At 41.1% G+C, this 26,899-nt stretch overlaps 1 protein-coding gene across 1 annotated transcript in view; it reads right to left on the reverse strand.

Annotated features, from left to right (window-relative positions):
* Positions 1–1,585: 1,585 nt before the first annotated feature.
* Positions 1,586–26,899, reverse strand: part of Fkbp1a (FKBP prolyl isomerase 1A) — a 26,148-nt gene continuing 834 nt past the window's right edge. The window contains exons 3-5 of the mRNA XM_010612892.2: positions 9,584–9,696; positions 4,758–4,922; positions 1,586–2,737 (exon numbers count right to left, since the gene is read on the reverse strand). Coding sequence (XP_010611194.1) covers positions 4,794–4,922; positions 9,584–9,696 — 242 coding nt within the window. The 3' untranslated portion in view covers positions 1,586–2,737; positions 4,758–4,793. The remainder of the gene's footprint in view (positions 2,738–4,757; positions 4,923–9,583; positions 9,697–26,899) is intronic.

The raw sequence follows: 26,899 nt of genomic DNA on the forward strand, positions 1-26,899 counted from the left end.
AGGGCTCTGTTTCTTTCAGGAACTCCAGGGAAGAATTCATTTCCTTGGCTTGTAGCCCCTTCTTTTTTTTTTTTTTTTGGTACAGAGGATCAAACTTGGTCCTTGTGCTTCCAAGACAGGTGGCGGCACCACTGAGCTAAATCCCCAGCCCTCTTCTTCTGTCTTTGAAGCTAGTGGCACTACATCCTCAAATGTTTCTCCACCTTCACATCTTCTCTGACCCTTGTATGGATCCTTGTGATTAATTTGCTCTACTTGGGTAATCCAAGATAAATCTCTTTATCTCAGTGTTCTGTTTAATCTTATCTGCAAAACCAGTACTACTGGGGATTAGGATGTAGGCATCACTGAGACCCTGATTGTGCCTGCAAACTCTAAATCTGATCTAGTTTTTCTGAACAAGTTCAATAAGAATAGCTTCCCTGTGTGCCGGCAAGAACACTTGACTACCAAGTGCCAGATGGTATGAAGTAGAATTCTATTTAAATTCTAAGGTGGGCATGGTGGTACATGCCTATTATCCCAGAAGTAGGAAAGCTGAGGCAGGAGGTTTATAAATTCAAGCCCAGCCTGGGCAACTTAGAATAGGCTGTAGCTCAGGGAAAAATAAAAACTTTTGCCTCTGGAGGTGGAGCAGGAATTAACTGGGAGAAGGAATAATGGAACTTTCCCAAGACAATGATGTTCTACATTTTGATAATGGTGTAAAAGTATAAATATTGTACACTAGTTTATGATGTATTGGGTGAATTGTAGTAATACCTGTCATTTACTTGAAACATGACAAAAAGGATGGTATCTATCCATCAATTTGTATCTACATATTTATGTGAAAAATAGGTACAGCAACATTTTTATAATACAATCTAGTATTTACTGAAACAATCCTTCACTCTGACAAATTTTAGAATTTTTGAGAAAATAAGATATGACCCTGGAATATTACTCCAACGATATAAATTAAAAACAAAAGGAAGAATTTAGAAAGTCATTAATCAAGTCCTTGAAATAACCTATTTAAAAATCAGTGGCTCTCAACCAGAACAGTTTTCAAAGTGTCAAGAGTAATTTGCATAACTTTCAGTAAAGGAAGAATGATACTGTGACATGTGTACAGGCTAGGGGTCAGGAAAGGCATTGTAATCACTCAGTCTAAGTGGCAGTCTTTCCATACCAAATGGTACTGAGGAACAATTTAAAACCAAAATCTTTGCTTTGTAATTCTTTATCAGTTTGCTTCTTGAATGTGATTTCCTTCTTGAGAGGTAGATATATCTCACACTTCTTTGTAACCCAAGAACTAGGCAGTGTTTCACCTAGAACATACTTAAAGAAATGTGATGATGGGGGAGGGGTACTCTGACTATCCCAGCTTGACTTTCAGACAGTTCCTTTGATGTCAACCTATCACCAAACCTTCCTCCTCTTCAGCCACCCTATAGTGGTCAATGGGTAAGGCTGTTCACTGCTGCAGTTCTGCTAACATTTAACTTTGGACACTATCCCTATTGCTACCCCCCAAGAACCTCCCCCCTGCACCAAAAGGCTGGGGAGGCATGTGAAAGTAACAACCATGACACAGAGCTGAGAAAAGCCAGCATAAAGCACTTTTATTGCAATAATAAAACTTGAAACTCATATGTGGTAGTGGGGGGTAGGGGTGGTGCTGAGGGTGAATGGAATGGGGAACAAAGCAACGCTTCTCACCAAATCACTACACAGGACAGCAAAGGATGAGAAGGGACTGAGGGAAGATAAGCCAGGAAACTCTGAGATCAGCAGAGGGAGCCAGGCATCAAAAAACAAAAAAAAGCAAAGCAAAACAACCCACAAAAAACAAAAAACAGGATGCTGAAGCTGCGATGACCAGCATCATTATTTTAAGAGAACACTCAAGGATTTGTCATGATGGCAGGGCTTTCACTGGGTGATAAGTCTACAAACAGCACCTTCAATTTAAACTTTCAATTAAAGTTCTTAAAATTTAGGAAGTGGAGCTTAAATAGTTATGAGATTACAAAAGTCCTGAAAATCCATTAGAAAAACCACAGGATGTGGGGAGGTGTCAGGTCATGAAGAAGGCATCAAAGGTCCCTGCTGGCCCAGAGACAGATACCTGTAGTGTCCAAAGTTGCAGTGAAAGTGATCTGCTTTCAAAAGGCAAAGGTTTCAGGGGACGAGGCTGGGGCTGGCAGAGGCTAAGGCTCTCTCCCTCCCCACTTCAGCTCTGGGTAGGGCTTTTCATTTAACCCAAGGACATCTCTCACAATGGAGAATAATTCAGCCCTCAACAGTATCTCAAATCTGCTATGACTTTGCAGCGCAGCAGCAAAAATGTTTAATATATAATAGATAAAAATTTCATCAAAAAAAAAAAAAAAGATTCCTGCAAACCCCACCCTCCAACACCAATTTCTATTCTAAAGTTAACCCATCACTTGTGCTGTTAATACTTGACAATATACTTAATTGAAAACTAGATCCAAAAGGCTGAAACTGAATCTTCAACCCAAAACATAAACAAAATGAATAACGTGAGGTTTATGGCATATATTTAGGTGAACACACATACAAGGAGAGAGGGAAGAGGAAATTGGAGGTGTCAGAAGCAAAGCTGAGAGACAGAACACATTCAGCCGGGGTAGATGTTTATATAAAGAGTAGTGGGATATCAGGAAAAGCTCCATATGGATTCATGTGCACACATCTGGAGACACAGGATCCCTCCATAGCAGATCTGTTGGGAACAGAAAATCTGTGAGTTCCAGCAACTCAATGTTCTTTGTGAGGACAGCCATAATGCCATCTGCCACACTAAGTCTTGTCCCTAGCAGCTGTGGGGTCTTGTTGGGACAACACCATATCTCTTCTAGCTAGAGAAAGCCAGATGGGTTAAGGCTGGGTTCCCAGGTGAGCCAACTTCTTCTTGCTTAAACTGGTCCATGAATTTTGTTTTGCTCTTTTTGTCCTGAAGTTTATGTGCATCTTGCTGAGGACAGGAGGATACCTGTACCCATGCTGCTGACAGCATAGTTCCCCATTATCTCTGGTCTCCAACTTGGCTACATACAGGAATCACTTGGGAGCTTGAAAAAAATCTTAATGCCTGAACTGCATCCCCAGTTACTGTGACTGACTGAATTCGGACTAAGAACCACAGCCCTTGTTATTTGTCATGATGAGCAGACTAGAAAATGTATTCATTCAGTCAAATCTGCAACTTTCTGAACTGACTTCAGGCTTTCCATTGATATCTTTGTAAGCAGCTCTGATGTTTTGCAGAGGGTAGGGTTAGGTCAGGGTGACTTGTAGCCCTTACCCCTTTCTCTCTCCTTTTTCCTTCTTCCAACCCATCTGGCTTACAGAAAATATTCCAAAATAGGATAACTCCAAGGCTCCCTGTATGCATTTATGTTCAAATAATTTATCTAAGAACAGGAAAGGGAATCTGGATGAAGTAGGCACCTCTGGGAAAACACAGACTATAAAATTCCCTTTTGGTAGGGATGATGAACAAAGCTAGAGTTATCAAACTGGCCAGCCCTGTATTACCTCAGTATATAATTTACACCTCAGGCTCTTGAGAGGAAAGACTGCTAATAATAAAAGAGCCTCTCACTTCAAGAAGCCTGCTCCAAGGCATGATTCCAAGTAGCTCTGATTGCCATCACTGAGTTAGCAGCCACTTGCTACAGTTTTCAAACAAAAGTGTCCTCATTTAGCCTCTGGCTGTGGCCTTGCGGCTCCATGGGCAGGTAGGCAGGCAATGAATAGGAAGAACTGGGAAGTCGGAAAGCAGGTGACAGCATTCATGTGTTTAATGATTCTAATACCTGCACAAAAAGGAATGCCCTACTAGGATATTGTTTGGTTTCCAAAAAAATGAAGCATGGTAAGAGGGATGTCAGGAAATAGGTTCTGGTCCTTTTGCTACATCCTGCATATGACCCTGTGAAAAGGTTTTCTCCCTGGCTCTCGGCTTCCTCACCTGCTGCCCAGGAAGGCCAAGTCAGATCTTTCCCAGGACTACGTGACTTGAGTGAATCCTTTACACTTCACAAGCATCCTCTGGCCTTATATTTCCACTCCATTCACTGAGAACAAGCTGACCTTGAGTGTTCTGAGCTTGTTCCCTGAGGCAAGTGGACTAAGGCAGTAACGCAATAACCACAAAATGTACAGCTGACAACGCTGCACAGGCTACACATATGCAGGAGAGGTGCTTTGCTGACTAGCATCTAGAAACATGGGGTAGAGCAAAATCATTGATTCTTCTAAAGAACTAAAATGCTAACACTGGCCATGTGGCCTATGTTTCTACAGTCCTCAACTCAGTTAATAAGCTACATATAAAAATACTTTGTCTGAACAGCTACCATCCCCATGAGCTCTTTCCAGAACATATGCCATCCCTTTTCTTTGGGTAACTAGCTTTTATATTCAAGGTGTACATTAAAAGAATGCCCTAACCTGGCATGGTGGCGCATGCCTGTAATCTCAGCACTTGGAGGACTGAAGCAGGAGGATTGCTATGAGTTCAAGGCCAGCCTGGATTACATAGTGAGTTCAAGCCCAACCTAAACTACAGAAGACCTGTCTCAAAAAGATTAAAAAAAAAAAAGAATACTCTATAGGGGAAGGATGCTTGAGAAAAAGCCCCATACCTTTTAGTTTTTTTTGGTCTCTATCCACCAACACCTGGGTATAACAAGGGAGATGCAAAAGCAGTCAAAGGCCCTTCAGCATTTTTTCCTTACCCAAGAACAGGGAACTAAGGGAGGAGGACACTCCTGTCATTCCAGTTTTAGAAGCTCCACGTCAAAGACAAGAGTGGCGTGTGGTGGGATGATGCCCGGGTGCCCAGTGGCACCATAGGCATAGTCTGGGGAGATAGTCAGTTTGGCTCTCTGACCCACACTCATCTGTGAAAAGAACAAGGAAGAAATGCTTAGCTGGATACACTCCCTGACTCCGTAGAAGCAGAACAGTTTTCCTGGAAGTTCCCTGGTCAACACAGTTTTTGTGTTGGCTAGGACATTCCAGTGACTTTGCAGCTAGCTGTGCAGGCATCAGGCACTTCTCCTCCCACCCACAAAGGATTTGAAAGCTGGCAGTCAGACCCCAAGGGTCCCAGTGGCAGTGAAAAACCCCTCTTGACTCCTAGAGGATTGGGCCTTCAACCTTTCTATCAGGTTTTACTGAGAGACACTGGGAAGGTAACAATGTAGAACTTTCCTCAACCAGTCCTCAGTGGTCTATCATCCAGAGGACATTTGGTTAAGTGGCATCTATGTTCCTCTAGTAAAAGATCTGTGCCAGGACTCTGAGGATACCAAAACCTGTGGAGGGGCCCAGAAAAAAACAGGGGTAGCAATCTTATTTGCAGACAAAGCAAATTTCAAACCAAAACTGATTCTAGTATTATTGATGTACGACGGTACTGTATCATACCTCTGTGAATGTAAAATATCTTGTACCTGCTTTATGATACATAGTAGTGACCGTGCTTTATCAGAGCTATATTTAATGATATTACTCTAGAATATTCTCTTTCCAGATGATGATTAAGAGGCTAATAAAAAAAAAATGGCGCCAGGTACCACAACAGCAACAGAACTTTGCTGTTTTCTGGATATTATCCTTTTCTTTGTTTTTGTTTTTTTTTTTAATGGAATGTGCTGAATGTCTGTAATTTTGTTAGGATGACTTCAGAACCTGGAAAAGCTGTTGCTGCTATCGATGCATAACATACCACTATCATTAGTCTTTTTATATAAATATAAATATATATATACATATATATATATAAATTGAACTTTGGGAAACTTTAACAGTGCTGTCCACTTTGGAAAAAGTTATCCCAGTTTACTGTGTTGAGTTGGCATTGTACAGAAATGGACAGCCATATTGGTCTAGAAATGTTAATTTTTTTTATTTTTATTTTTCATTTTGCACAGGGGTAACGCATTGTACTAAATATGTAAGGTTATATCTACGTGGGTTTGATTACAGAAACTAATAAAGTATTCTCTAAATAATGAAGAAAAGAATAAGATAAGACTACAAGAGCAAGAAGCAATTTAAATATGTTCAGGAGGGCTGGGGATTTAGCTTAGTGGTTCCAGCGCCTGCCTTGCAAGTGCAAGGACCCGAGTTCGATCCCCAGTACCCAAAAAAAAAAAGAACCCACTAAATATGTTCAGGGGCCATTTTCATCTTCAGAATTAAGGATTATTTTAATCTTATATCATTGCCTTTTCTCTTTTACTTTCCTTTTTAGTTTTATTTTAGGATTCCCTATTTTTAATGTTCACACAGAGATTTCTTTAACTGAAATACTGAATAGTTTCTCTGGTGTGAAAAAGTATAATAGTACACAGGATACTAATGAGATACTTAATAATGTGAAATAGGAAGTAAAGAGCTAAAGGTGTAGGGAAAGTGTGAAGGGTGGGGGAAAGGTAGTAAGGGAGAGGAAAAAAATATGAGAAACTGAAAAAATGGAAATCAAGTGTTTGTAAATAGGGAGGGGAGGAGGGGATGAAGGGAGGGCAGGGACAAGGGGAAAAAATGAGAATCAAGACCTATTATGTAAAGGTACAGGATCCCAATGATGAATGTAACTGTATTGTATATCTAGATTGTACCAATAAACTCAATAAAAAGAAAAAAAAAACTGTGGAAACTTAAGTCCTTATATAGAATTCTTGCATATTTCATATTGCTTATAATACCTAATACAATGTAAATGGCAGGATAGTTTTTATAATCTGTTATTTAGGCAATAATGACAAAAACATTGTACATATTCAACACAGACTCAACTTCTTGAAATATTTTGATACGTGGTTGAAATCATGGGAGTGTAAACTAAACACAAGAGGGCTGATAGGTACCTTGATCAAATCTTTGCTTTAAAAGAAAATAAAGTAGGGCTTGGGGATTTAGCTCAGTAGTTCTGCCACTTGCCTTGTAAGCACAAGGTCCCGAGTTTGATCCCTGGAACCAAAAAACGAAACAAAACAAAACAAAAAACCAAAAGAAAATAAAGTAGTTGGGATAATCTATTTTTTCTGTACTTTCTATACTTACACTCCTATACTGAGAAATTTCAAAATAGTATGATTTTTTTTGCAGTACAAAATAGCATGCTATCATTTATGAGATTATTTATGTATTTTTATCTGCTGTATATACAGAAAACATCTTTGGAAGGACACCAATAATGCCAGTTTTTCTGTGGGGAGAACAGTGAATGTAAAGAGTGACCAGCATGGAGGGAAAATTTTTACTTTAAAAAATTCGTTTCTATATTTTTTGTTTTTAATCAAATATACAAGTAAATGTAAATACCTACTTTCTGAAACAATGAACAGGTTTTCTGCTGTATTTCTATCCATTTCCTGTTTTACTTTATATATAGTCTCTACGTGTATGTTTCTGGCTCTGACCCAGCACCAGAGATAAAAACCAGAGGAAGCTGTAGGCTGACATGAAGTTTCTAATGCAACTCAGAATCCATACTTCAGCATCTCTGAGCAACTGGGACATGCTGGATCAAGGTAATAAGGACAATTAAAAGCATGTGGCTTTATCTAATAAAATTTTTAAAAATCCTATCTTTCGACTCAATTACTTCTAGCATATTTTAACCTATCACAAGGGGAGTGTTTTATAGGCATATCCACACCACAGACTGGCCATTAGAAAAACTATAGTAATACTTAGACAAGATGGTACATGCTTATAATCACAGCACTCTAGAAGGCTGGGGCAGGAAGATTCCACATTCAGGTATGGCATGGAAAATTAGTGACTTAGTGAGATCCTATTTCAAAATAAAAACTAAAGGTGCCGAGATTTAACTCAGGGTGAAGGCACTAGGTTCAGTCAGTCTCCAATAATGACAAGGGGGGAAAAAAGAGTATAGTAGCCAGCTTTTAATGTACTAATATGGAAAGATGCCCAAAACATATGATGAAAAAAGGGAAACTGTCTAAACAGTATTTGTGGCACCTGGAAATACATAAAACCAAAAAGAAGGGGCACAAAACAATAAAGAAGGATCATAATACAGTCTCTTCCTCCTCCTATGTCTTTAACTCAATATTATATACTGCAGAATTTAAAAGATCTTTTATGTAGTTCTCAAACTACCCAATCTTCTCATAAGGGACAGGGCTGTGATGGACCCCAAAGCAAAGGGATCTGGACATTGTCCAGTTCTGTCATGCCTCGAAAACTTGGGATGTGGCTTAGGTCGATAGTGCTATCTCAATAGCATCCATAGCAAATGGGCCACACAACAGTCACTGTCCCGATGCTGGAACAGTCACAGAAGATGAGCTGTCATGTGGACAATGGTTGGCATAGCAAATGGGGGATGGGCTACACACCCAAGAGCTGGCCAGATCACAAGCACAGGGGCAAAGTGACATGGCTGGCAAGGATTCCTAAGAGAAGGAAATCACAAAGGGCCTCTTCCCTGTACTGCCAACCCTCTGCCCTGGCAGAAGCAGAGATCCAGACACCTGTGAGTGAGGAGGCTTAAAGTTTCTAAAAGTTAAGCAGTTTATTTGGATATAAATCAATGATATTTCATAAAGTGGAGCAATCTATATTCTGGAAAAGAGAGAAATCTTTCTTCTGTATTGGTTAAACTTCCACTTCTTTGTGAGAGGAAAACAGACTACCCATTATCCAGAGCCTAATTATAAAGCCCCTGGGGTTTCAGCCCACTGTAAACATACCTTTACCTAGTTAAAGTCAAATATTCCTGTCTGGGAAAGGCAGAATCCAACTGAAATTTGGCAACTGTGGTTCTCCTATTGTCTCCTGGGAATTCTGTCATGTTAGCAGAACAAAGGCTATTTCCACAAATGGGAGGGAAGAAATGAGGAAACAAACTCAAGACAAACAAAATTACTAACAAGTGTGACCTCTCACAAGTGACTGGATGTGAGATGGGCAATAATAAGAGAAACACAAACTAAAACTACACAATACATCATTTTCCAGAAGTTTATTACTGCATTCATTGTACCATTGCGGCTGGGAGCAGCCAGCATCTTTACTGCCCATCAGTGGTAGCACAAAGAGTGCAATCTCTATGAAGGCAACATGACAAGGCCTGTGCATGCAGCTTCTGAGCCACTCACCTCTTTGGAGAATTCTGTTCTACAGCAACACTTGCATATATGAAAAATAAAATTCACAAGATAAGCCACTGCCAAATTTTTTGTAGTAATGAAGTACTGGATAGCCTAATAGCCATCATCAGTGCTGCCAAATAAAGTATAGCACATTCACCTCAAGTACTATGAAGCTGTACACGTACAGCTGTGTATGTTCTGGTATGTTTAATGTTCTGGTGCATAAAGGGAAGAAAAGTGTAAGTATACTTCCACATATGCTTAAAAATCTGTAACACAAAACACATTAATAGTTATCTGTGGAGGATATTAAGAAGAAGGGGTAGGAGGAGAAAGACATACCTTTTTTGATTTTCTAATCATATGAATGTTTTTCTGCAAAAATAAGTTAACAGGCAGAAACAAAGAAAACAAAACAAATGATAGCATACCTGGGCTACCCCTTCTTCCCAGCCTCGGATCACCTCCTGCTTGCCTAGCATAAACTTAAAGGGCTTGTTTCTGTCCCGGGAGGAATCGAATTTCTTTCCATCTTCAAGCATCCCTGTGAAAAAGGGCAGATGTAACATGAGCAATGAGGAGAAATGATAGAAGGCAAGTCAGAAACTAGCAGTGAAGGACCCATCACAGATGTCAGCACTAATAGGCCTGGTAGGGTAGGGTGTTCTAGGCCTAGAACGAACTATGGCATTTAGGGAGTTGGGGCAGTCCTCGGTGCCAAGCAGGAAATGGACCCCTCAAAGACCTCACCTCCCATAGCCATTAGCAATCTGTCTTGTTCTGGAGGTGAGAAGCATAAACTTCGTCCTGTCATGACTTTTCTAGCAACCCCTGGATTTCTTCCCAGATTAAGAATAACTCTGGTTGTTTTAAGGGCCAGGGATTTAGCTCAGTGGTGCTGCTACCTGCCTTGCAAGCACAAGGTCCTGAATTTGATCCCCAGCACAAAACAAAACAAACAAACAAACAATAAACAAACTCTGGTCCTTTTAAGACAAGAATCATATTCACCCCAAGCCCTTATCACCCTTTATGTATAATGCATAAAACGTAACTCCTCTTTCCATTGTTTGGCTTAGGTAAAGCCCCTTCCACAATCACCACCCCATGACCCTCTCAGTGACTCTGAATGTGACACACACATGCTGCAGCTCTCTTGGCTGGGTAACTAGGTGTTTGTTCATCCAGGGAACAGCCTGGGGTGTGGGATAAGAAGGGGGATGCAAGCTTCTGAGAGCGTTCAGGTGGCAGGAGTGTCATACCAACAAGGAACCTGGACACAGGCTGGCTCCTGAGTTATCATTTTTCTGGCAAAAGTAAAAACCAACTTGGGATGATCCAGAAAAACGAAAGAACTTGTGTAGCTTTCACTCTATGTATTTTCACCCAAAGGTGTCCCAGCTCTCTGAAGCTCCCTTCTCTAGACACAAACTCAGCTGTCTCCACAACACTGGTTCCATTTCACAGAGAAGAAACTGAGGCAGAGGAGTGAAGTAATGTGTTGAAAGGGTGTTGCTGAAGGGGTAAAGCTAGACTATCAAAACCAAATTACCATGTTCTTGTTACTACACTGGTTTCCCAGAAGCCAGACAAACCACAAGGGTATCTCCAGTAAAAAGGAGGAGATTCTCCAGAGATTCATCTCAGAGTTCATACCATGAGAAAAGAGGAAATGACATCTGTGACAGACATCTACAACTCCTTTTTCAAAACACACCATCAGCATTAAGTTCTCTGGAAGCCAGCATCAGCCAATTGTGATAGCTGACAAGAGTTCCTGGAAATCCTCACACCAGAATCCCAGACTGAAGAGGGCAGCCAGTTGTTGACATAAAACTGACATGAAACTGATTTTATCAGAGGCTGGGCATACACCAGGGTTCAGCATCACACAGAAGACCTACCAAGATAGAATTGTGTTATATATGTATATGTGTTTAGGGGAGGAGGGAAATCAACCTCAGCCTAAAAAAACAATGTCAACACCTTATGAATTGAAAGCATTACCACAGCCACCAGACTATACAGACTAACAAAATAGAAAATGGGGTGGAGATAGGACTGGAGATGGCTGTCCAGAGAAAGCAGGACGGGAGACAGATGTTCTGGGCAGAATGGGCATGGACATGGCCTGAAGCCCCTCCAGAAGCAAGAACTGGCTCCTTAGAACTTGTAAGCGGGGAGACATATTTAGCTCATTCCTTTGCTAGAGTACAATCACCACCTGATAAAAGAAATGACAAATAGCAGGACTCCAATACTTTTGTATATATGAGTCACTGGGAGAGAAACAGCTTCAACACTCCAACAGATGACATCATACACATGCCCATTTCAAGTTCTGCTTCCTATGCTGAACTTGAACCAACTGAGCTCAGGTTTAGGGTAGGAATGGGCAGTAAGCACTTAGGGTTTTCAGAACCCCTTCCATTCACCACAAGCAACAGAAACAAGGAAACCACTCCAAGGCTCTATAAATCACCCACGGTGAGAGCTAGTGAATGGTACGACACCGCTGTAGTGAAAGGCTTTATTTAGCTGAAGGTGGACTGGGAATCATTAAGGAGACCAATGACCAGAACTAGCCTCTTCATAGTCTTTCTTTTGAGCAGACCTTGAGTCTGACAGTCCAAGGGCTTCCTGAGGATCTATGGTGGACAAATAGGTGAGGAAACATAAAGAAAGGGCCCCAGACAAGAGGGTGGTCCCTGGCCTCTGTGCCATCACTGTCTGCAAAGGCTAGTTGAACAAAACCTAGAGTAAAACGTGCCCGGGGACACATGGAAGCAAGGCTGTAACACAGTCCAAATTCAGTTTCCTTCCCCCTTTCTGACTGAGCATCAGCTTTCAAGGAACATCAACAGCCCAACCTAGGTGAGCTGAAATCAATCTAAGCTTCTCCCTAGGCCAAGGCTGGTGTGGGTTGGGGTATGGGGTCAGTTTGGGCACTAGGACCTAGTTGTTTAGTCATATTTTACTTACTCTGAATGTCTCCTAGAATCTTCCTGGAAAGCCCTTTCTTATGAATAAAAAGAAAAAAAAACACAAGAAGAAGTGTCCTACCTTATCTTCCTGTTGCAAGGATGTGGTGTTTGGAGGCAGAGCAATTGCCCTGTAACCCTATCTATAGTCAGGAGCACCAAGGAAAAGGCATTCTGGCGCCTTCAAACATCTCCCTCAAGACTTGTGTTTTGAAGTGACTTAAAGTCTGCTTCAATTTAAAGGCAAAATATGGAGAGTGTAAAATGACTGATGGTTACCGGGAATCTGGATGGAGTAGAAGAACAAACTGAATACAGGAAACTGAAAATAATCTTTATTACACTATAATGGTGACTATAGGTCATTATACAGTTGTCCAAATACAGCTTGGACATTATACAGTTTAGAATATACAGCTGTCATTATACAGCTTTAGAATATAAGCCAGGAGTGAATTCCAATGTTATAAGCTTCTCATTTTTAAAAAGGATCTGACTGTGACCCATTGAATTTATTACATGAAACACTAAGTGATGATAAACCAAAGTCTAAAAAATGCAGTATACCTAACAAAAAAACTATACTATTTCTTACCAAATTTAAACATGGCCCTGATCTGGGTAAGATCGTATTTTGATTACAGCGAAGATTATAAGGTACAGGGAGAAACTTCTTACACTTTCCTTTTATTCCCAATGAAATGCAGTGCTGAGTAACCTTCTGATATTATATGCATTGATGCTGCTTTGCCTGAGGTAAGAAGTCTCAACTCTGACTAGTACCAAATAGGGAGCACAAAGTGGGACACAATTTCCACCTGCTGCTGAGCCAGCCTGAAGATCTGGATGGTGGATAGTGCAGTGACTGTGTCTGTGTAATTACTGCTTATATCAAGCTTATGTGGAACAGACACTAAAGGGCAAAACCTTTCTCTATTATCTCAGGAAATTATAAAAGCCAGGAGGCAGAATCTTTGCCTATGATCCTTGTTGTCCTATGCTATTTCAGATCAGCTGTCGTCCTAGAAAAGGGACATGAGCATTGTTCCAGAATGACAGATCAGTCACTATGCTCCAGAACGTCAGATCAGTTACTGTCAATCCCATCTACATGTCTTCACCAAGAAGGGCTGGGATGTGGAGGTGGCAGTGTTCCTTAGGGATTTCCTACAATCCAAGACCATAATCTAAACAAAATCCCTAGATATGAGCAAGTGGCATGCGATTAAATGGGTATCACATAAAGGCACAAGCTATAGGACAAAGAAATGCTAAAAGGAGGGATTCACCAACGGGAGAAACAGACCCTGCTCCACGGCTCTAAGTGGTAAAGCTGGGGAGAAGAGGCAGTAAGGAAGGGAACCAGTAATGTCTGTTAGAAGCAGGAATACACATACATAGTTTTCCGGAGTGTGAATTATGCTGGTCAGCACTGAATGCAGGATGTAAGAGAAGCTGTGATGTCAAAACAGTAGTAAGGACTTCCATTTCAGGTAATAAGAGAAAAAAAAGAGTCAAATTTGTTCCCGGAAAAAAAAAAAAATCCACAAAAACCCCATCCTCCCAAAAACCAAGAAACAACCTGAACAACACATAGCAAAACAGTAATTTTTAAGGTACTAGGTGAAAGAGCAATACCTGAGAGAGGAAACAAACAAGGAGGACATACATTTGCTCCAGCTTATATCCTTGAGAGATGTTAAGGAGAGGAATATGGAAATAGAGCAGTAAGAGGCCACAGGACAGAGTCACAGGCAGGAAAGCACTGCAAAAAGAAATATCTCAGAGATCTGCAAGGACCTCACTGAATATTCAGCAGAGTACTACCCAGTGTACCTGTATAAAGAAACAATATTTAAGACCAGGAGAACTATCCAAAATGTGTACAGGGTAAAGTGCCCTGAGCTAACACTGTGCTGGGATCAGAGCCTCAAGACACCGGGTATGAAATGCAAAATTTTACTTCAGTAGTGGATACTATCAGCTTGAAACTGAGCACTGCTTCAGACCTATCTAATGAATCACAAAAGCAAGATCCACACGGACTAAACTGTTTCCTAAGTAACTTAAATGCTTCTCAGTAGGAAGCTGGAATATAAATAAATAGCATTCCAAAAGTTAAAATTCACAATATAGGTACAAAGATTACCAGTCATACAAAGAGGGAGAAATATGGGGAAACAGATAAAAAGGATATTAAGACTCAAACTTCTAGAGATGAGAACTACAATGTATGAGAAGAAAAATACAACAGACTGGAACAACATATAAAAAAGCCTGGATTTATACTCCACATTACTGTCAAAAACCAACTCAATCAAAATGGATCTGGCCTAAAAGCAAATAAGCCTATAAAATTTCTCCAAGTTTGTAATAAATCTTGAACTGAGAATTTCCTAGGGCTGGGGATTTAGCTCAGTGGTTCTGCCACCTGCCTCACAAGCACAAGTATTCGAGTACAACCCTCAGTAAAAACAAATAATTTCCTAGATATGTAAAAAGTATAAACCATTAAAAAAAAAACCCTGATTATCAAAATTAAAAACTACTTTAAAAATACAACGATGATACAGGCCAGGGATGAGCTCAATGGCGCCATGCCTGACTCCCAAGCGCAGGGTCCTGAGTTCGATCCTGGGTACAAAAAAAAAAAAAAAAAAAAAAAAAAAAAAAAAAAAAAAAGCGGGGGGGAATTCAACCATTTAATAAAACAAAGCAGTTTAAAGAGACAAAAGATTTGAAAAGGTCTATCACTGAATCAGATGTATATGCACGCCAAAAAAGCACTTGAAAAGATGTACAACATTCTTAGTCATTACAAAAATGCAAATGAAAACCACCAGGAGATGACCATTACTATTAAGCAGAATTAGTAAAACTGAAAAGACTGAATGTAACAGATTTAGGGAAGATGTGAAAGAACTGGAATTTTCATATATGCTGGTGGGAATACAAAAAGCAAGAATTACTCTGGAACCTTGGTAGTTTGAGTTAAACATATTATGTCTCATATGACCTAGCTACTCTACTCCTGGGCACTTACCCAAGAGAAAGGACAGGTTATATCCATACAAAGACACTAATACACAAATATTTAAAGCAGTTTTATTTATAACAGGCAATGACTAGGAACCAACCAAAACATGATTAACCAGAGGTTGGATAAATAAGTATATTCATAAAGAGAAAAATAGTGATCAATAAAAAGGAATAAGCTACTATATAAAATGATATACAGGAATCTCAAAATAATTATGCTAAATTAAAGAAGCCAAGCCAAAGAGTAAATAATGTAAAATTGCATTTATAATTAGAAAATACAAACTAGTTTCTGCTAAGAGAAAAGCACACCAGTGATTGTTAGGAGAGAATAATGAGGGAGATTCCAAAGGGAAACAGAGGAATATATAAAAACTTATGAAACTAGTCAAGTGTAGTGGCATATGCCTGTAATCCCAGCACTTTGGGGGGCTGAGGCGGGAGGATCGTTGCAAGTTCTAGACCAGCCTGGGCTACACAGAGTTCTAGCACAGTCTGAACTACATGGTGAGACCCTGTCTCAAAAAACAAACAAACACACACACACACACACACACACACACACACACACACAACAAACTTATGAAACTATATACTTTAAACATGTGCAGTTTACTAGATGTGTATTATGTCTCTACAAAACTTTAAAAAAAAAAGTAGGTAGTGACATTTACTACAATCCTGCATGTTCAGCTCTAAACTCACCCTAGCAACAGATGGAAAGTGCCTTCTCTTTTGGGGAAGGAACAGGTAAAGCAGGCAGCAGCTCAAGTCTCAGCAGCTACTCCAATTTTAGATTGAAAAGCTCTGTGCCAGGACCTGAAGCCCTTGACCAGCGAAGCCACCTGCCATGTTAGTGCCATTAATTTCCTGGAGAAAACATGCTCTGCAGGGAGGAGGCACAGAGGTTATAGCCCTGACATGTCACCTAACATTCTTTAGGCTCTAAAGTCCCATTAACATAAAGCATCACAAGCATTACCTTCTACTGGTAGCATTTGCCACTGTCATTTCCAACTATACATTACTATACTTCATGACCAAAAAACTCCCTGGAAAAGCTCCATATTCTTGACTCCAAGTACTGAGTCTTAGCTCTTGGACTGAATGCAGCTTGAGATCACAGATCTGGACTCAGTTCTGTGTCCCCACAGTATTCAGCTCAGCCACTGGCATTTGCAATGCTGGCATTCTTGAGTACCTTTGGATTTGCTCCACTTGCGTGATTTTTCAAAACCAGAGGGACATGCAGGAGGTTTCCATATTTAGACCTTTTCTGTATATGGTAGGACATATCTCACAAGTAATCTTAGAATGGCAGTCTTTACATTCAGCTCTTTTAAGTTACTAATCAGTGAGAAATATGAAAATTGGGCATCTTCAGTTAAAAGCAAAATACCACACAAGGTGTAAAAGTATAGCTGTATGCAGAATTGATGTTGCCTTCACTTGGTTCTCCTCCCAAACTGTTCTTTAGGAAGAGCCAGATTCAAATCCCCACAAGGAGGGCTGGGGATTTAGCTCAGTGGTTCCACCGCCTGCCTTGCAAGTGCAAGGTCCTGAGTTCAACACCCAGTACCCCGCCAAAAAAAATCCTTAGAAGGAGCTGAAGTTTTTTTGGGGGGTGGGTGGGTGTTACATTCAGTCTCTTCCATGATGGGCTGCTCTTTCCTACTGTTTATCTCAGTCTGTTCTTGTGCAGAAATAAATAGCAGAAGGATAAGACTTGGCTATCAGCTGCTGGGCAGACAATGTTCCTCTGGACTGTGTTTCTGGTGATTGTGGTGATTGTCCCAAGACACAGAAGCCAAGACCCAAGGACTTAGATTCACAAAGACTACTAGGTTATTCTTTTACAGTAACTTAAGAGAACCGAAGCCATTTTCACTCCATGCTGCTTTGTGGAAGGCAGAGTTCCCATAGGCTGTCTACTGGGTATGGGAAGATGACTGAGAAAGGCACCTTTGGAGACTGTGATTCAGTACTGGTCAATTCACAATGTGGTATACAGCTGTTCATGAATCTTTGCAGGTTTTCAGAGACAGCATTTTACATAGATCAAAATATAGAAAGTTTAAAGATTAAGAAGGAAAAAAACCCCAAATCTAAATAAGATAATAGAACACCCCAAACCCCAAACTTTTCAAAACAAAATAAAGTTCTTGCCTTTGCAGTGGCAAAGAGAGAAAAGGCCTTTACTTTCAATACAGGTGAGTTTTGTACGTACAAGCAGTGCAACCAATGAAAGGAGGTAGGGGGACCCAAGCTCAAGATATATTTTTTCTAGATGTGCATTTGAAGCCACTTAGCATATTCCTAGGTGGCCATACTGACCAAGGTGTAATAGCAAAGCTGTTTCCCTTCACTTCTCTATTAGCTGCAGAAGCTCTCTGAACCACCCTTTGCTTAACTCATAAAATCTACCACCTTCACATACAGCAGTCTCATGAAGAAGGCTTCTTTCTGCCTAAGTCTCTGGCTCAACCTAATACTTTCATTCCCATGAGTTTTATGCTTGCCACAGGGTGTATGTGTGTGCGGGGTGGGGGGACGACACACAGTGTATTTGTTCCAAACTCATTCATGGCAGTTACGCTAATGGTGCACAGAAGACATAATTAAATAGTATGTAAATCAATGAAATATTAGTGTAACTGGAAGCTGACCGCTTACAGAGAAGGAAAGTCATTAAAAAAAAATACCACTAGTGAATAACTACATAGGAATGAGACCACTGTATGTTTGGAGAAAGAAATCTTTAAAATCTGGAAAAAGTTTGGTATTTAGACCATCTCTTACACTAGTTGTTGCTCTACTACTTAAAAAAAAGACTCTGTAAGAACTCTGATGGAAAACTCTACCTGCTAAGCAATACTCAAGCAATGATTTGTTAGCAAATGATTTATGTTTTGAGTTTGAAACAAAATGTTTAGAGACCATTTTTTTTACATTCAACATATCAACCACCTACTTATCCTAATCATTATGAGTGAAAAAGAATTTTACACATTGGTATAAACCATTTTGTTTTGTTTTTCCATTTCTGGGTATCTGTGGCTGCAATCCAGTACAATCTTTGTGAAGTGAGGTTTTCTCTTAAGTACAATATGGCCAAAAGTGAAGTATCCATCCCAAGTTCAAAAAGTGACTGCAAGCTCATTTCCCATTGGCAGTATTGGAAATAATACTAACCTGTGGTTAAATCCCTTTAGATTTTATAACCAAAATTCTACTTCAGTTACAAGATTCGTGATGGGGAAGAACATATAAGAAAAGATCTCAGCAACAATACAAAGAACTCAGACACGAATGCATATCCTAGTAGGCATGACTTTCCATTTGTTATTTTAATAATAATACAAATAAGAGTACTGCCACATTAAGTCACAGAAGGGAGGAAGAAGGAAACACCATTTATGGGTGTTGAGCTGGAAGAGGCAGAAATTACATTTTCCCCCAAGCTACAAAGGTTATAGGCATGAGTTCTGGTCCTCTGCTTCAGATTGTTATTATTATCCCCTCCCTGGTCTTCCTGCTTCTGTCCTTGCTCTTGGTCAATCTAAACTTGATATGACAACTAGACAAGATATACCTTTAATATGCTGGTAAGATTTTATTTCTCTAAAAATACCTTCCCATGGCTCCCCATCTCATTGAGAAGTGAAGTTCTTACAATGACTTCTAAACCCTTGTTAAACCTCTCCTCCTCCATCTCTGTGACCTCTGATTATTATATTTCACCACTCCCAGAATTTTGCTTCCTTATGTTCTGCATATACACCAGGGAAATCCTTTCTCCACGGCCTTTGCACTTGTTATTCTTGTTGCCTAAAAGGTTCTTGTTCACACAGTCACACTGATCATTCCCTATTTCTCTCAGCTTTGCTCAAATGTCACTTTCTCACTTGAGGCTTTGCCATTCTGAAACTTCTTTTACCTGCCAGTTCCTTTGCACTTACTGGCTAACATATAATTTTGCTTATTGTTCATATTCATTATTTGTCTTTTCCACTAGTGTATCAGATTTATGAAGGTAGGGGCTATGTCTTTTTATTTGTTTGTTTTGGTACTAGGGATGAACTTTGGACCTTGCGCTTTCGAGGCAGGTGGTGGCACCACTGAGCTAATACCCCCGCCCTATGTGTTTTTTTACACCTAAATTTTTGGTACCCAGAATAATGCCTTGTATGTAGTAGATGCTCAATAAGCACTTGAAGAATTACCAAAGGTGTTGTTCCCCCTCTAGGTCTTAGAAAATACTTGGAAAAACTCTTCTTCTACCTGCCTGAGGAGTATATACCCAAGATTAGGAGCAACTTCTTCCAGGGCATTCTAGCCTTATAGGTGCAGGCTTCTCCAGGTACTTCCTTGTAACAGAATCACTCCCTTCAGAGTAAGCTTCTCCAGGGCAAGGCTGAGGCTTTCCCCCTCCCCTCTCCTAACACCTTCACTGAGTAAATGTGGAAAGGTTTTGGTACACTGATCTGTGTGCAATCAGTGCAAGAGGAAAGAGTGGCCACAATTTTATTAATCTACAGAGAGTGACCAGAGCCAAAAAAGTTGTAAATGTTTTCTCATTTGAACTTAAAGGAAATAGAATACTATACCAGTCATAACAGAAATGTCAACTTTGTCTACCCCAGCTAGTGTCTCATGCCAGGTCTAGCTGGCACTCATTTGTCATTGAACACCTACTGTGATACCACAGTGCATTAACACCAAGCACTTATGGGAAGACCCTAAATTAAGAGTAGTGGAATCAGCTGGGAATTTTGCTCAGTGGTTCCTTGACCTGCCTCTCAAGTGCAAGGTCCTGAGTCTGATTCCTGGTACCGAGAAAAAAAAAAAAAAAAAGTAGTGGAGTCTGGCCTCCTGTGAACTGCAACCTGATGAGGAAAGAGTAAATGTAACTAGACAGAGCCTGACCATAATAAAAGCTAAGAAGAAAACAAACAGGCCCCTTGTTGGAGAATCAGAGATGTGTTTGTGTTCACATGTGAAGAACCATGTTAGCCAAGGATCAGGAGAAACCTCTTGAAGGGGAGCCACTTAAACTGTGATATACGGAGTAGGAGAGTTTAATTGAGGCAGACAAATGATCCCCGCCTGATAAGACACAATATACCCATTAGTACTTCATGAAAATCAGATTTTGGCCACCAGAAATACTCAAGTTTAAAAAAAAAATCAATGAGTGGGAGGGGTGGATGGGTTGAAGGGAGGGTAGGGGAATGGGGAAAAATATAATAATCAAGGTATATCAGGCAAGGGACAAATTCCCAATGATGAATGTCATTATATTGTATACCTAAAACATACCAATAAACTTAATGAAAAAAAGTCTATCAGTAATTGAATTTTATGGTATGTCAGTTATATTCAATAAAGCATTAAAAAAAAATTCTATGGGACACACAGTTCATTGGAGATGAATGTGATCAGAGCAGTGAAACCAAGGAACTTATAAAGGAGTAAGCAGGATCATGCCAAAAGAGTACTGTGGCTAGCTTGAAGAGGTTTCTACAGGCCAAATTGAGAGTAATATCATCAAAGATAATGAATATTATTAATTTTAAGGCCTGGCTTGAGCAAAATTCACTGTATCAACACAGTGTAGTAAAAAAGAAATAGGAGGAAAAGTCAGTTGCCATTACGCAGGATGAATTTAACACTAATTTCTTTTTAAAAACTGGTAATCAAAGAGAAAGAATTAAATTTACCATTTTATAGAATAAAGGCAGCTGATAAACATATAGGAAAGAACAAATTTTTAAAACAGGCAGTTTGTGCATGCCAATGAAAACTTTCATGAAGGTAAACCCTCCACAGGTGGAAACATCACCAGCCAAAAGCAGATGAGAAGAAGGAATCTGCAAGAGGTCCAAGCACTCCATAGCTCAGTGCAAAGGAACGATGCTTACTGTGGGTGCTGAGATGAAGTATTCATAGGGAAATATTTAACCAGAGCTAATTTAGACATCTAACACTGAATGTGCAATCTACAGAAAATCAAGATGTGTGTGTGTGATGAATTAACACCAGGAGAAAACAAAGGGACAGATGTGGGGTATTCTTTAATATAACCAGCCTGACTTCTCTTAGAAAAATTAGGGTCATTAAGAAAAAGTAATGCAAAGATTTTTCTAGAAAAAACACTTTGAAGACAATATGGGGTGGTTTCAAAGAGTTTAGTTTTAGATTCTATTGACTCATTTTTTTTTCTTGGATGTGAAAAGTTGGAATATAAGGAGAATATCCTCAATCTTAGCATATGCTCAGATCTTCAGAAATACAACGTTATGTTATGTTTGCAATTTAAAATGGCTCAGCAAAAACACAGATTATGAACTGCACAGGTAATCAGAAATGGCATATATGACAAAATGTCAACCACTGTGGAATCTAGGTGGCAGCTCATGGGTTCACTGTTCTTTCTTTTTTTTTTTTTTTTCATTGAGTTTATTGGTACATTTCAGGTAGACAGTGAAGTTACATTTATTATTGGGATCCTGCACCTTTACATGACAGGTCTTGGTTCTCATTTTTCCCCCTTGTCCCTGCCCTCCCTTCAGCCCTCTTCCCTCTCCCCCTTTACAAACACTTCATTTCCATTTTTTAATTTTCTCATATTTTTTTCTTTTCCCTTATTAGCTTTCCCCTATCCTTCCACTTTCCCTACACCTTTAGCCCCTTTCTTCCCATTTCCCACTGTCCATTATATCATTAGGATCTTAAGTACTATTATAGTTTTTCACACCAGAGAAACTATTCGGTATTTACACATGTGTGACATTTATTTCACTTAGGAGTATATCCTCAATATGTATCCATTTTCCTACGAATGACTCTAATTTCTCATTCTTTATGGCTGAGTAATATTCCACTTTATAGAAAAAACACATCTTTATCCAGTTTCCAACTAATGGGTTGTTTCCAAGTTTTAGCTATTACAAGCTGTGCCTCTATAAACATAGGTGCGCATATATCTCTGTGATATGATTCTTTTAATTCTTTTGGTGAGATACCCAGCAGAGGGATGGCTGGGTCAAATGGAACCTCCAGTCCCAGCTCTTTGAGGTACTGTTCTACTTTCATTTTTCTTTCTGTGACAATTTCCCCATGAAGAGCTGCATACACATGTAAGAATGCTACAAGGCCTTTAGTTCACTTAAGAGAAGAGAGACTTCCTCTGCTACTACCTGTGCAAGAGTAGTGCGAGGGCACCTATGCGATTCTGTATTTTGGTGAGCACAAGCCCAAGCAAAGTAATGTTTCTATAGCAAGATTAAGTTTCACAATGTTAACATCTTACTAGGCTACGGAAAGCAGGAGAAATAGGGCTGATACCATAACCTGCTCTCACAGCCAAATTGGTACAGGCCCACCCTGGACCCTCTCATACAATGGTGGCCACAACCACAATTAATAAACCTCCCTTGGCCCCCAAACGTTGAGACCAGCTTCAGATTTTTCGGGATTACACATCCTGGGACAATGCTTTCAGCTCCATCTCCCTTTCTGAGATGCTGATTTCCCCATGGACGAAATGGGAAGATGAGGTTCTAGCCCTTGTCATCTGCACAAAATCTTAAGCTGCAGCAAGTATGGGCCACCCAGAAAGCTTCAGTGTTAATACCACAGCTCAATACAAAGGACAAAGGTGGATACATCACTCAGTACCTGGGGCATATTTGGGGCCTGAGTAACAGTATGCATTACTGTTACATCTCATTGTCACCCCCAAGTCAACTAAGGCACTCCTTACAGGAGGTGCTGTTACTCCAATTTACATGGAAGCTGAGAAAGCCAGCACAAATGGCTTAAGTTCTCAGAGCCTAGTACACAACAGAGGCAAGATGTGAACCCAGAAAAAGACCTCCCTCTGCTTTGGAGATCACTGTTCATCTAGCACCACTTTTGCCCCAGGTCATTCCAACACTTGGGATACAACCAGGGTCCTCCTTCTGCCATCTCTCTCCACAGTTCACTATCCATACAGGAGATAGAAGAGAGGAAATAAAATGATCTTCCAATGGCTCCTACCTTACTCGGGAAAAACCAACATTCCCCTAACAATCTACCAGGCTGTATCATCTCTCTCACAGCCTACCATGTTACCCCTTCAAATCAACCTTCTGTAGTCTTGGGCCCTGAGGGAGCCCAAGTACTCTTTCACCATGGCCACAAGGCCCACTCTTTGAATTCCTTTGAATGATGCCGAGATGCTTGTGTCAAAGAGCTTCTCCAACTTCCCTCATTTAAGGGAAACACCCTTCCCACCCTCCCTGCTTCACAGTGCCTCTTACCATCTGCTATGTCATGCTGCCACGCTAGTCTCTTCACCATGGGGTAAACCCACCAGATCAGGTCAGTTTAGTCCACCGACCATGTCTCGTTCCTGGCTTGCTACAGGGTCCTTCATAGCCTTGTCCAAAGATCAGAGGGAAGCCATCTGAAGCATCTCTGCTGAGGCAAGCCTTCTTCCACATTAGATTGTATGGAAGGAACTGGTAAATGACACACCAGAAGGTGGCAGAATAGAAGTAAAATAACAAAAGTTTATTCTGATCACAAGTGTGGTTTTCCATTCTGTCACCTCTCTGTGTCACTTACCAATTCCTTCTGTGACAACATCACTGGCTAACCAAGAAATAGCCAAGGGAGGAGTACATGAACTAAGAGATAGGAGAGTAGGGATGGAAGCTAAAGAAAAGCAAGGGGCTTGAAGGGTCTGTAGGAAAGCAGCCACATTGAAGGACTCTGAGGAGAGAAGGCAGAGAACTTGTGCCTACTCACGATCAGGCCAGGAATGACTGAAGCCTGACCCCAAGGATAAGATGTCCTATTACTTTTTAAGAGGATTAAAAAAAAGAATTCCTTCAATCCACTTGAGGTTGCTCTCACAATGGCAAACGTGTCTGCTGGTGTGAGTAAAAGGGACATGAACCTAGCTGTGTGTCAGAGCAAGCTCAACTGCACAGATGACAAAGCCCTTGGAGGCAGGGAGCAGGCCATGAGAATCTACTTGATCTGCAAGGCACTTAATTGTCGATGGGTTACCTTCCCACCTCCTCCCTCCCACCTCAATCAAGGCCTGTCATGCTCCTACAGCTCTTAGCTGCTGCCAGTAAAGTCTTTATTTTCTCTCTGGCACCACAAAGAGATGGTGCAGGCCTTGCTCATGCTATGCTGTTAGAGGTCATGGAAAGAACCAGAGAGGGCCTTGAGAGTGGTACCAAAGCTACTAATGGCAGCCACTGGTGGCATTTAAAACATCCTTGTTGTAAAAGTCAGTCTATGCTATGCTCTGGTGGCTACAGGGCGATTCTTGCCACTTTACTTTTACTGTCCTTTCTTAGGATCTGCACCCAAATCAGCAGTAATTGACACATGGACAGAGTGGACTCAACTGAGTGTTCATTCACCTGACCCCAACGTGGGTCAATCAGATCCTCCCTCTCAGAAACTATAATCAGTCACATCAAGCAACCTGAGCCAGATATCAAAAGGAGATAGAGACCTGACATTAGGGCGGGGGTGGGGGGTTGAGAGGTATGCATGTGGGCTATTTCCACCAGTTATCAGTTGGGAGAAGCATAAAATAAAAAATCTCTTAACAGAATTACTGAGGCAGGGGGAAAATATCAGAAATGAGAAGTAGGGACATCACCTTCACAAGAATTTCTTTTCTTTTCCTGGAGCTCAGTGGGTTTCCTGCCTTTGAAGACCTTCCCAAATCTTTATAGCTTTCTCTTCAGATCCCATTTCTTCAAAATGGATTCTGTTCCCAGTGATTAAAAGCCTTATACAGATGACATCTCACAGCTCTAATCTCCTCCCTTCCACGCCCCCACAGGTCTCAAACAGGTTCTTCCTGGAAGGCTGGTGGCAAAGACCCACGGGAACAAAGCCACCGGAAAACAGTCTATTCTGTGAGCATGAAGCAGAGCTGGCTTCTCACTAAGGCGTCTTTGTAGGACTTATCAAAATGAAATACAAAGAAAAGAAAGAAAAAGAAAGCTTTCATTCCAATGCATGCCAGGGTTCTGCTGCTGTTCTGGGAATGTGTGGGTGGGTGCCACCTGTGAGGAAAACACAGACTTGAGAAGGCACTGGGAGCCCTGATGGTGTTCTGGGTCCCACAGCCATCTGCTGATTTAGGAAAAGGATCCAGACATACTGTGTGGGGACATTTAATCAAGAGGCACAGCAAAATGAGTTTCGATCTGCATGATGGTGTCTGACCCTTAACAGCATCAAAACAAGGCTAAAAAGAAGATTAGGGGCACAAACTTAGGAGTGGGACAGATACAGACATGCACACTAAAGTGGCTACCTGCAAACTACGGTGGACAGGGGATACAGCAGAAGATACCTCCTCACTAATAAAGTTCTAGTCTCTGCCCTAGTTGGCTGTGGGAACTCAAAGAACTGCCTACTCAGCCTGGCACTGTAAATAAAAGGCAATGGCTACTCCTCTCAAGTTGCTGATCAAAAATGAACAAACTGACTTTCTTCCACTAGCCCCTCCTCAGGCTCAGATGCCATACAATGACAGTCACTTAAAATATCAAAACCACTTCCTAGTTTCATCTAAGATAGGAGACTGTTTCTTAGAAAGGTTGACTTCACACTTTTTTTTTTTTTTTTGGTACTGGGGATTGAACTCCGGTCCTTGCACTTGCAAGGCAGGCCACCAAACCACTGAGCTAAACCCCCGGCCCAAAGATTTTAATTCTTAACTCATTCCATCTCCCACCCCCAATCTGAGTTAAGATGTGCCAGAGAAGAGGGCACGGAAGGGAATGACCTGCCTTTTTCCCCTTCCTAATATAAGTCATTTCCCTCAAGAGGGCTCCTCTTATGATGGGGCAGCGATCTCTGAGCAGCTCCGTCAGAACTGCTTAGGAGGAGAAGAAACAGAGGAAGGAGGGGGAGGGGAAACGGAAAGGGGAGGGAAAGGTTATTCATATCAACAACTGTGGCTACTCCAATCACTCTGGTCCTAGAGCCAAAAAGCTCACAGCTACAGGAATAACAGCCAGCTCAGACCCTCCCCCACCCCATATAACTTAGGAGTATCTTGTAAGGGCATGGAATAAAAAATGGTCCAAGGCACAAGACTGATGTTTGAATCCTGGCCGAGGAAGATGGGGATCAAAAATACCTACTGAATGACATTACTGTGTGTACCCTCCCTGAACCTCCAGTTTCTTGATCTTTAAAATGGGCGTGAGAAAAATACTACCACAGGGAGGACTAAATGACACATGCAGCTTTAAGATAGCCTGGGCCATCAATGCAACAGAAGCCTGGATTTGTAAGAGATTTTAAAGTAAAAGGAAAGGAAGTGGTACAGAAAGGAGTACACGCTGCTGAAGGGAGAATTCTGAGTTCCCCCAAGAGGAATGTGTAGTCTGCAGACTCTGAATTACCTCGCCCCTCCATCTCCACTCAACGAAGGTCGGAAGCCGGAGAAAAGAGTGTCAGTCAGAAGGTGGAAATTAATACAAATGTTTCCTTAAGGTCCTGGTTAGGGCTCTGCCCGTATCTGAACGTGTGACCTAAGTCACCAAGACAGAGCTTCTCATCTGTGCAGTGGGCACGACGGCAGCATCCCAAACACACACTGCTTTGGGGTTGCGAGGTAACGGCTGGCCACAGCCATCGCTCACCCCTGCGGGTTCAGGCGGCCCCAGGCTCCGCAGGCCCTAGGCTGCCCCGCCC

The sequence above is a fragment of the Fukomys damarensis genome, unplaced genomic scaffold (assembly GCF_012274545.1).
Source record: "Fukomys damarensis isolate Sample0158 unplaced genomic scaffold, DMR_v1.0_HiC HiC_scaffold_22, whole genome shotgun sequence".
Taxonomy (NCBI): Eukaryota; Metazoa; Chordata; class Mammalia; order Rodentia; family Bathyergidae; genus Fukomys; species Fukomys damarensis.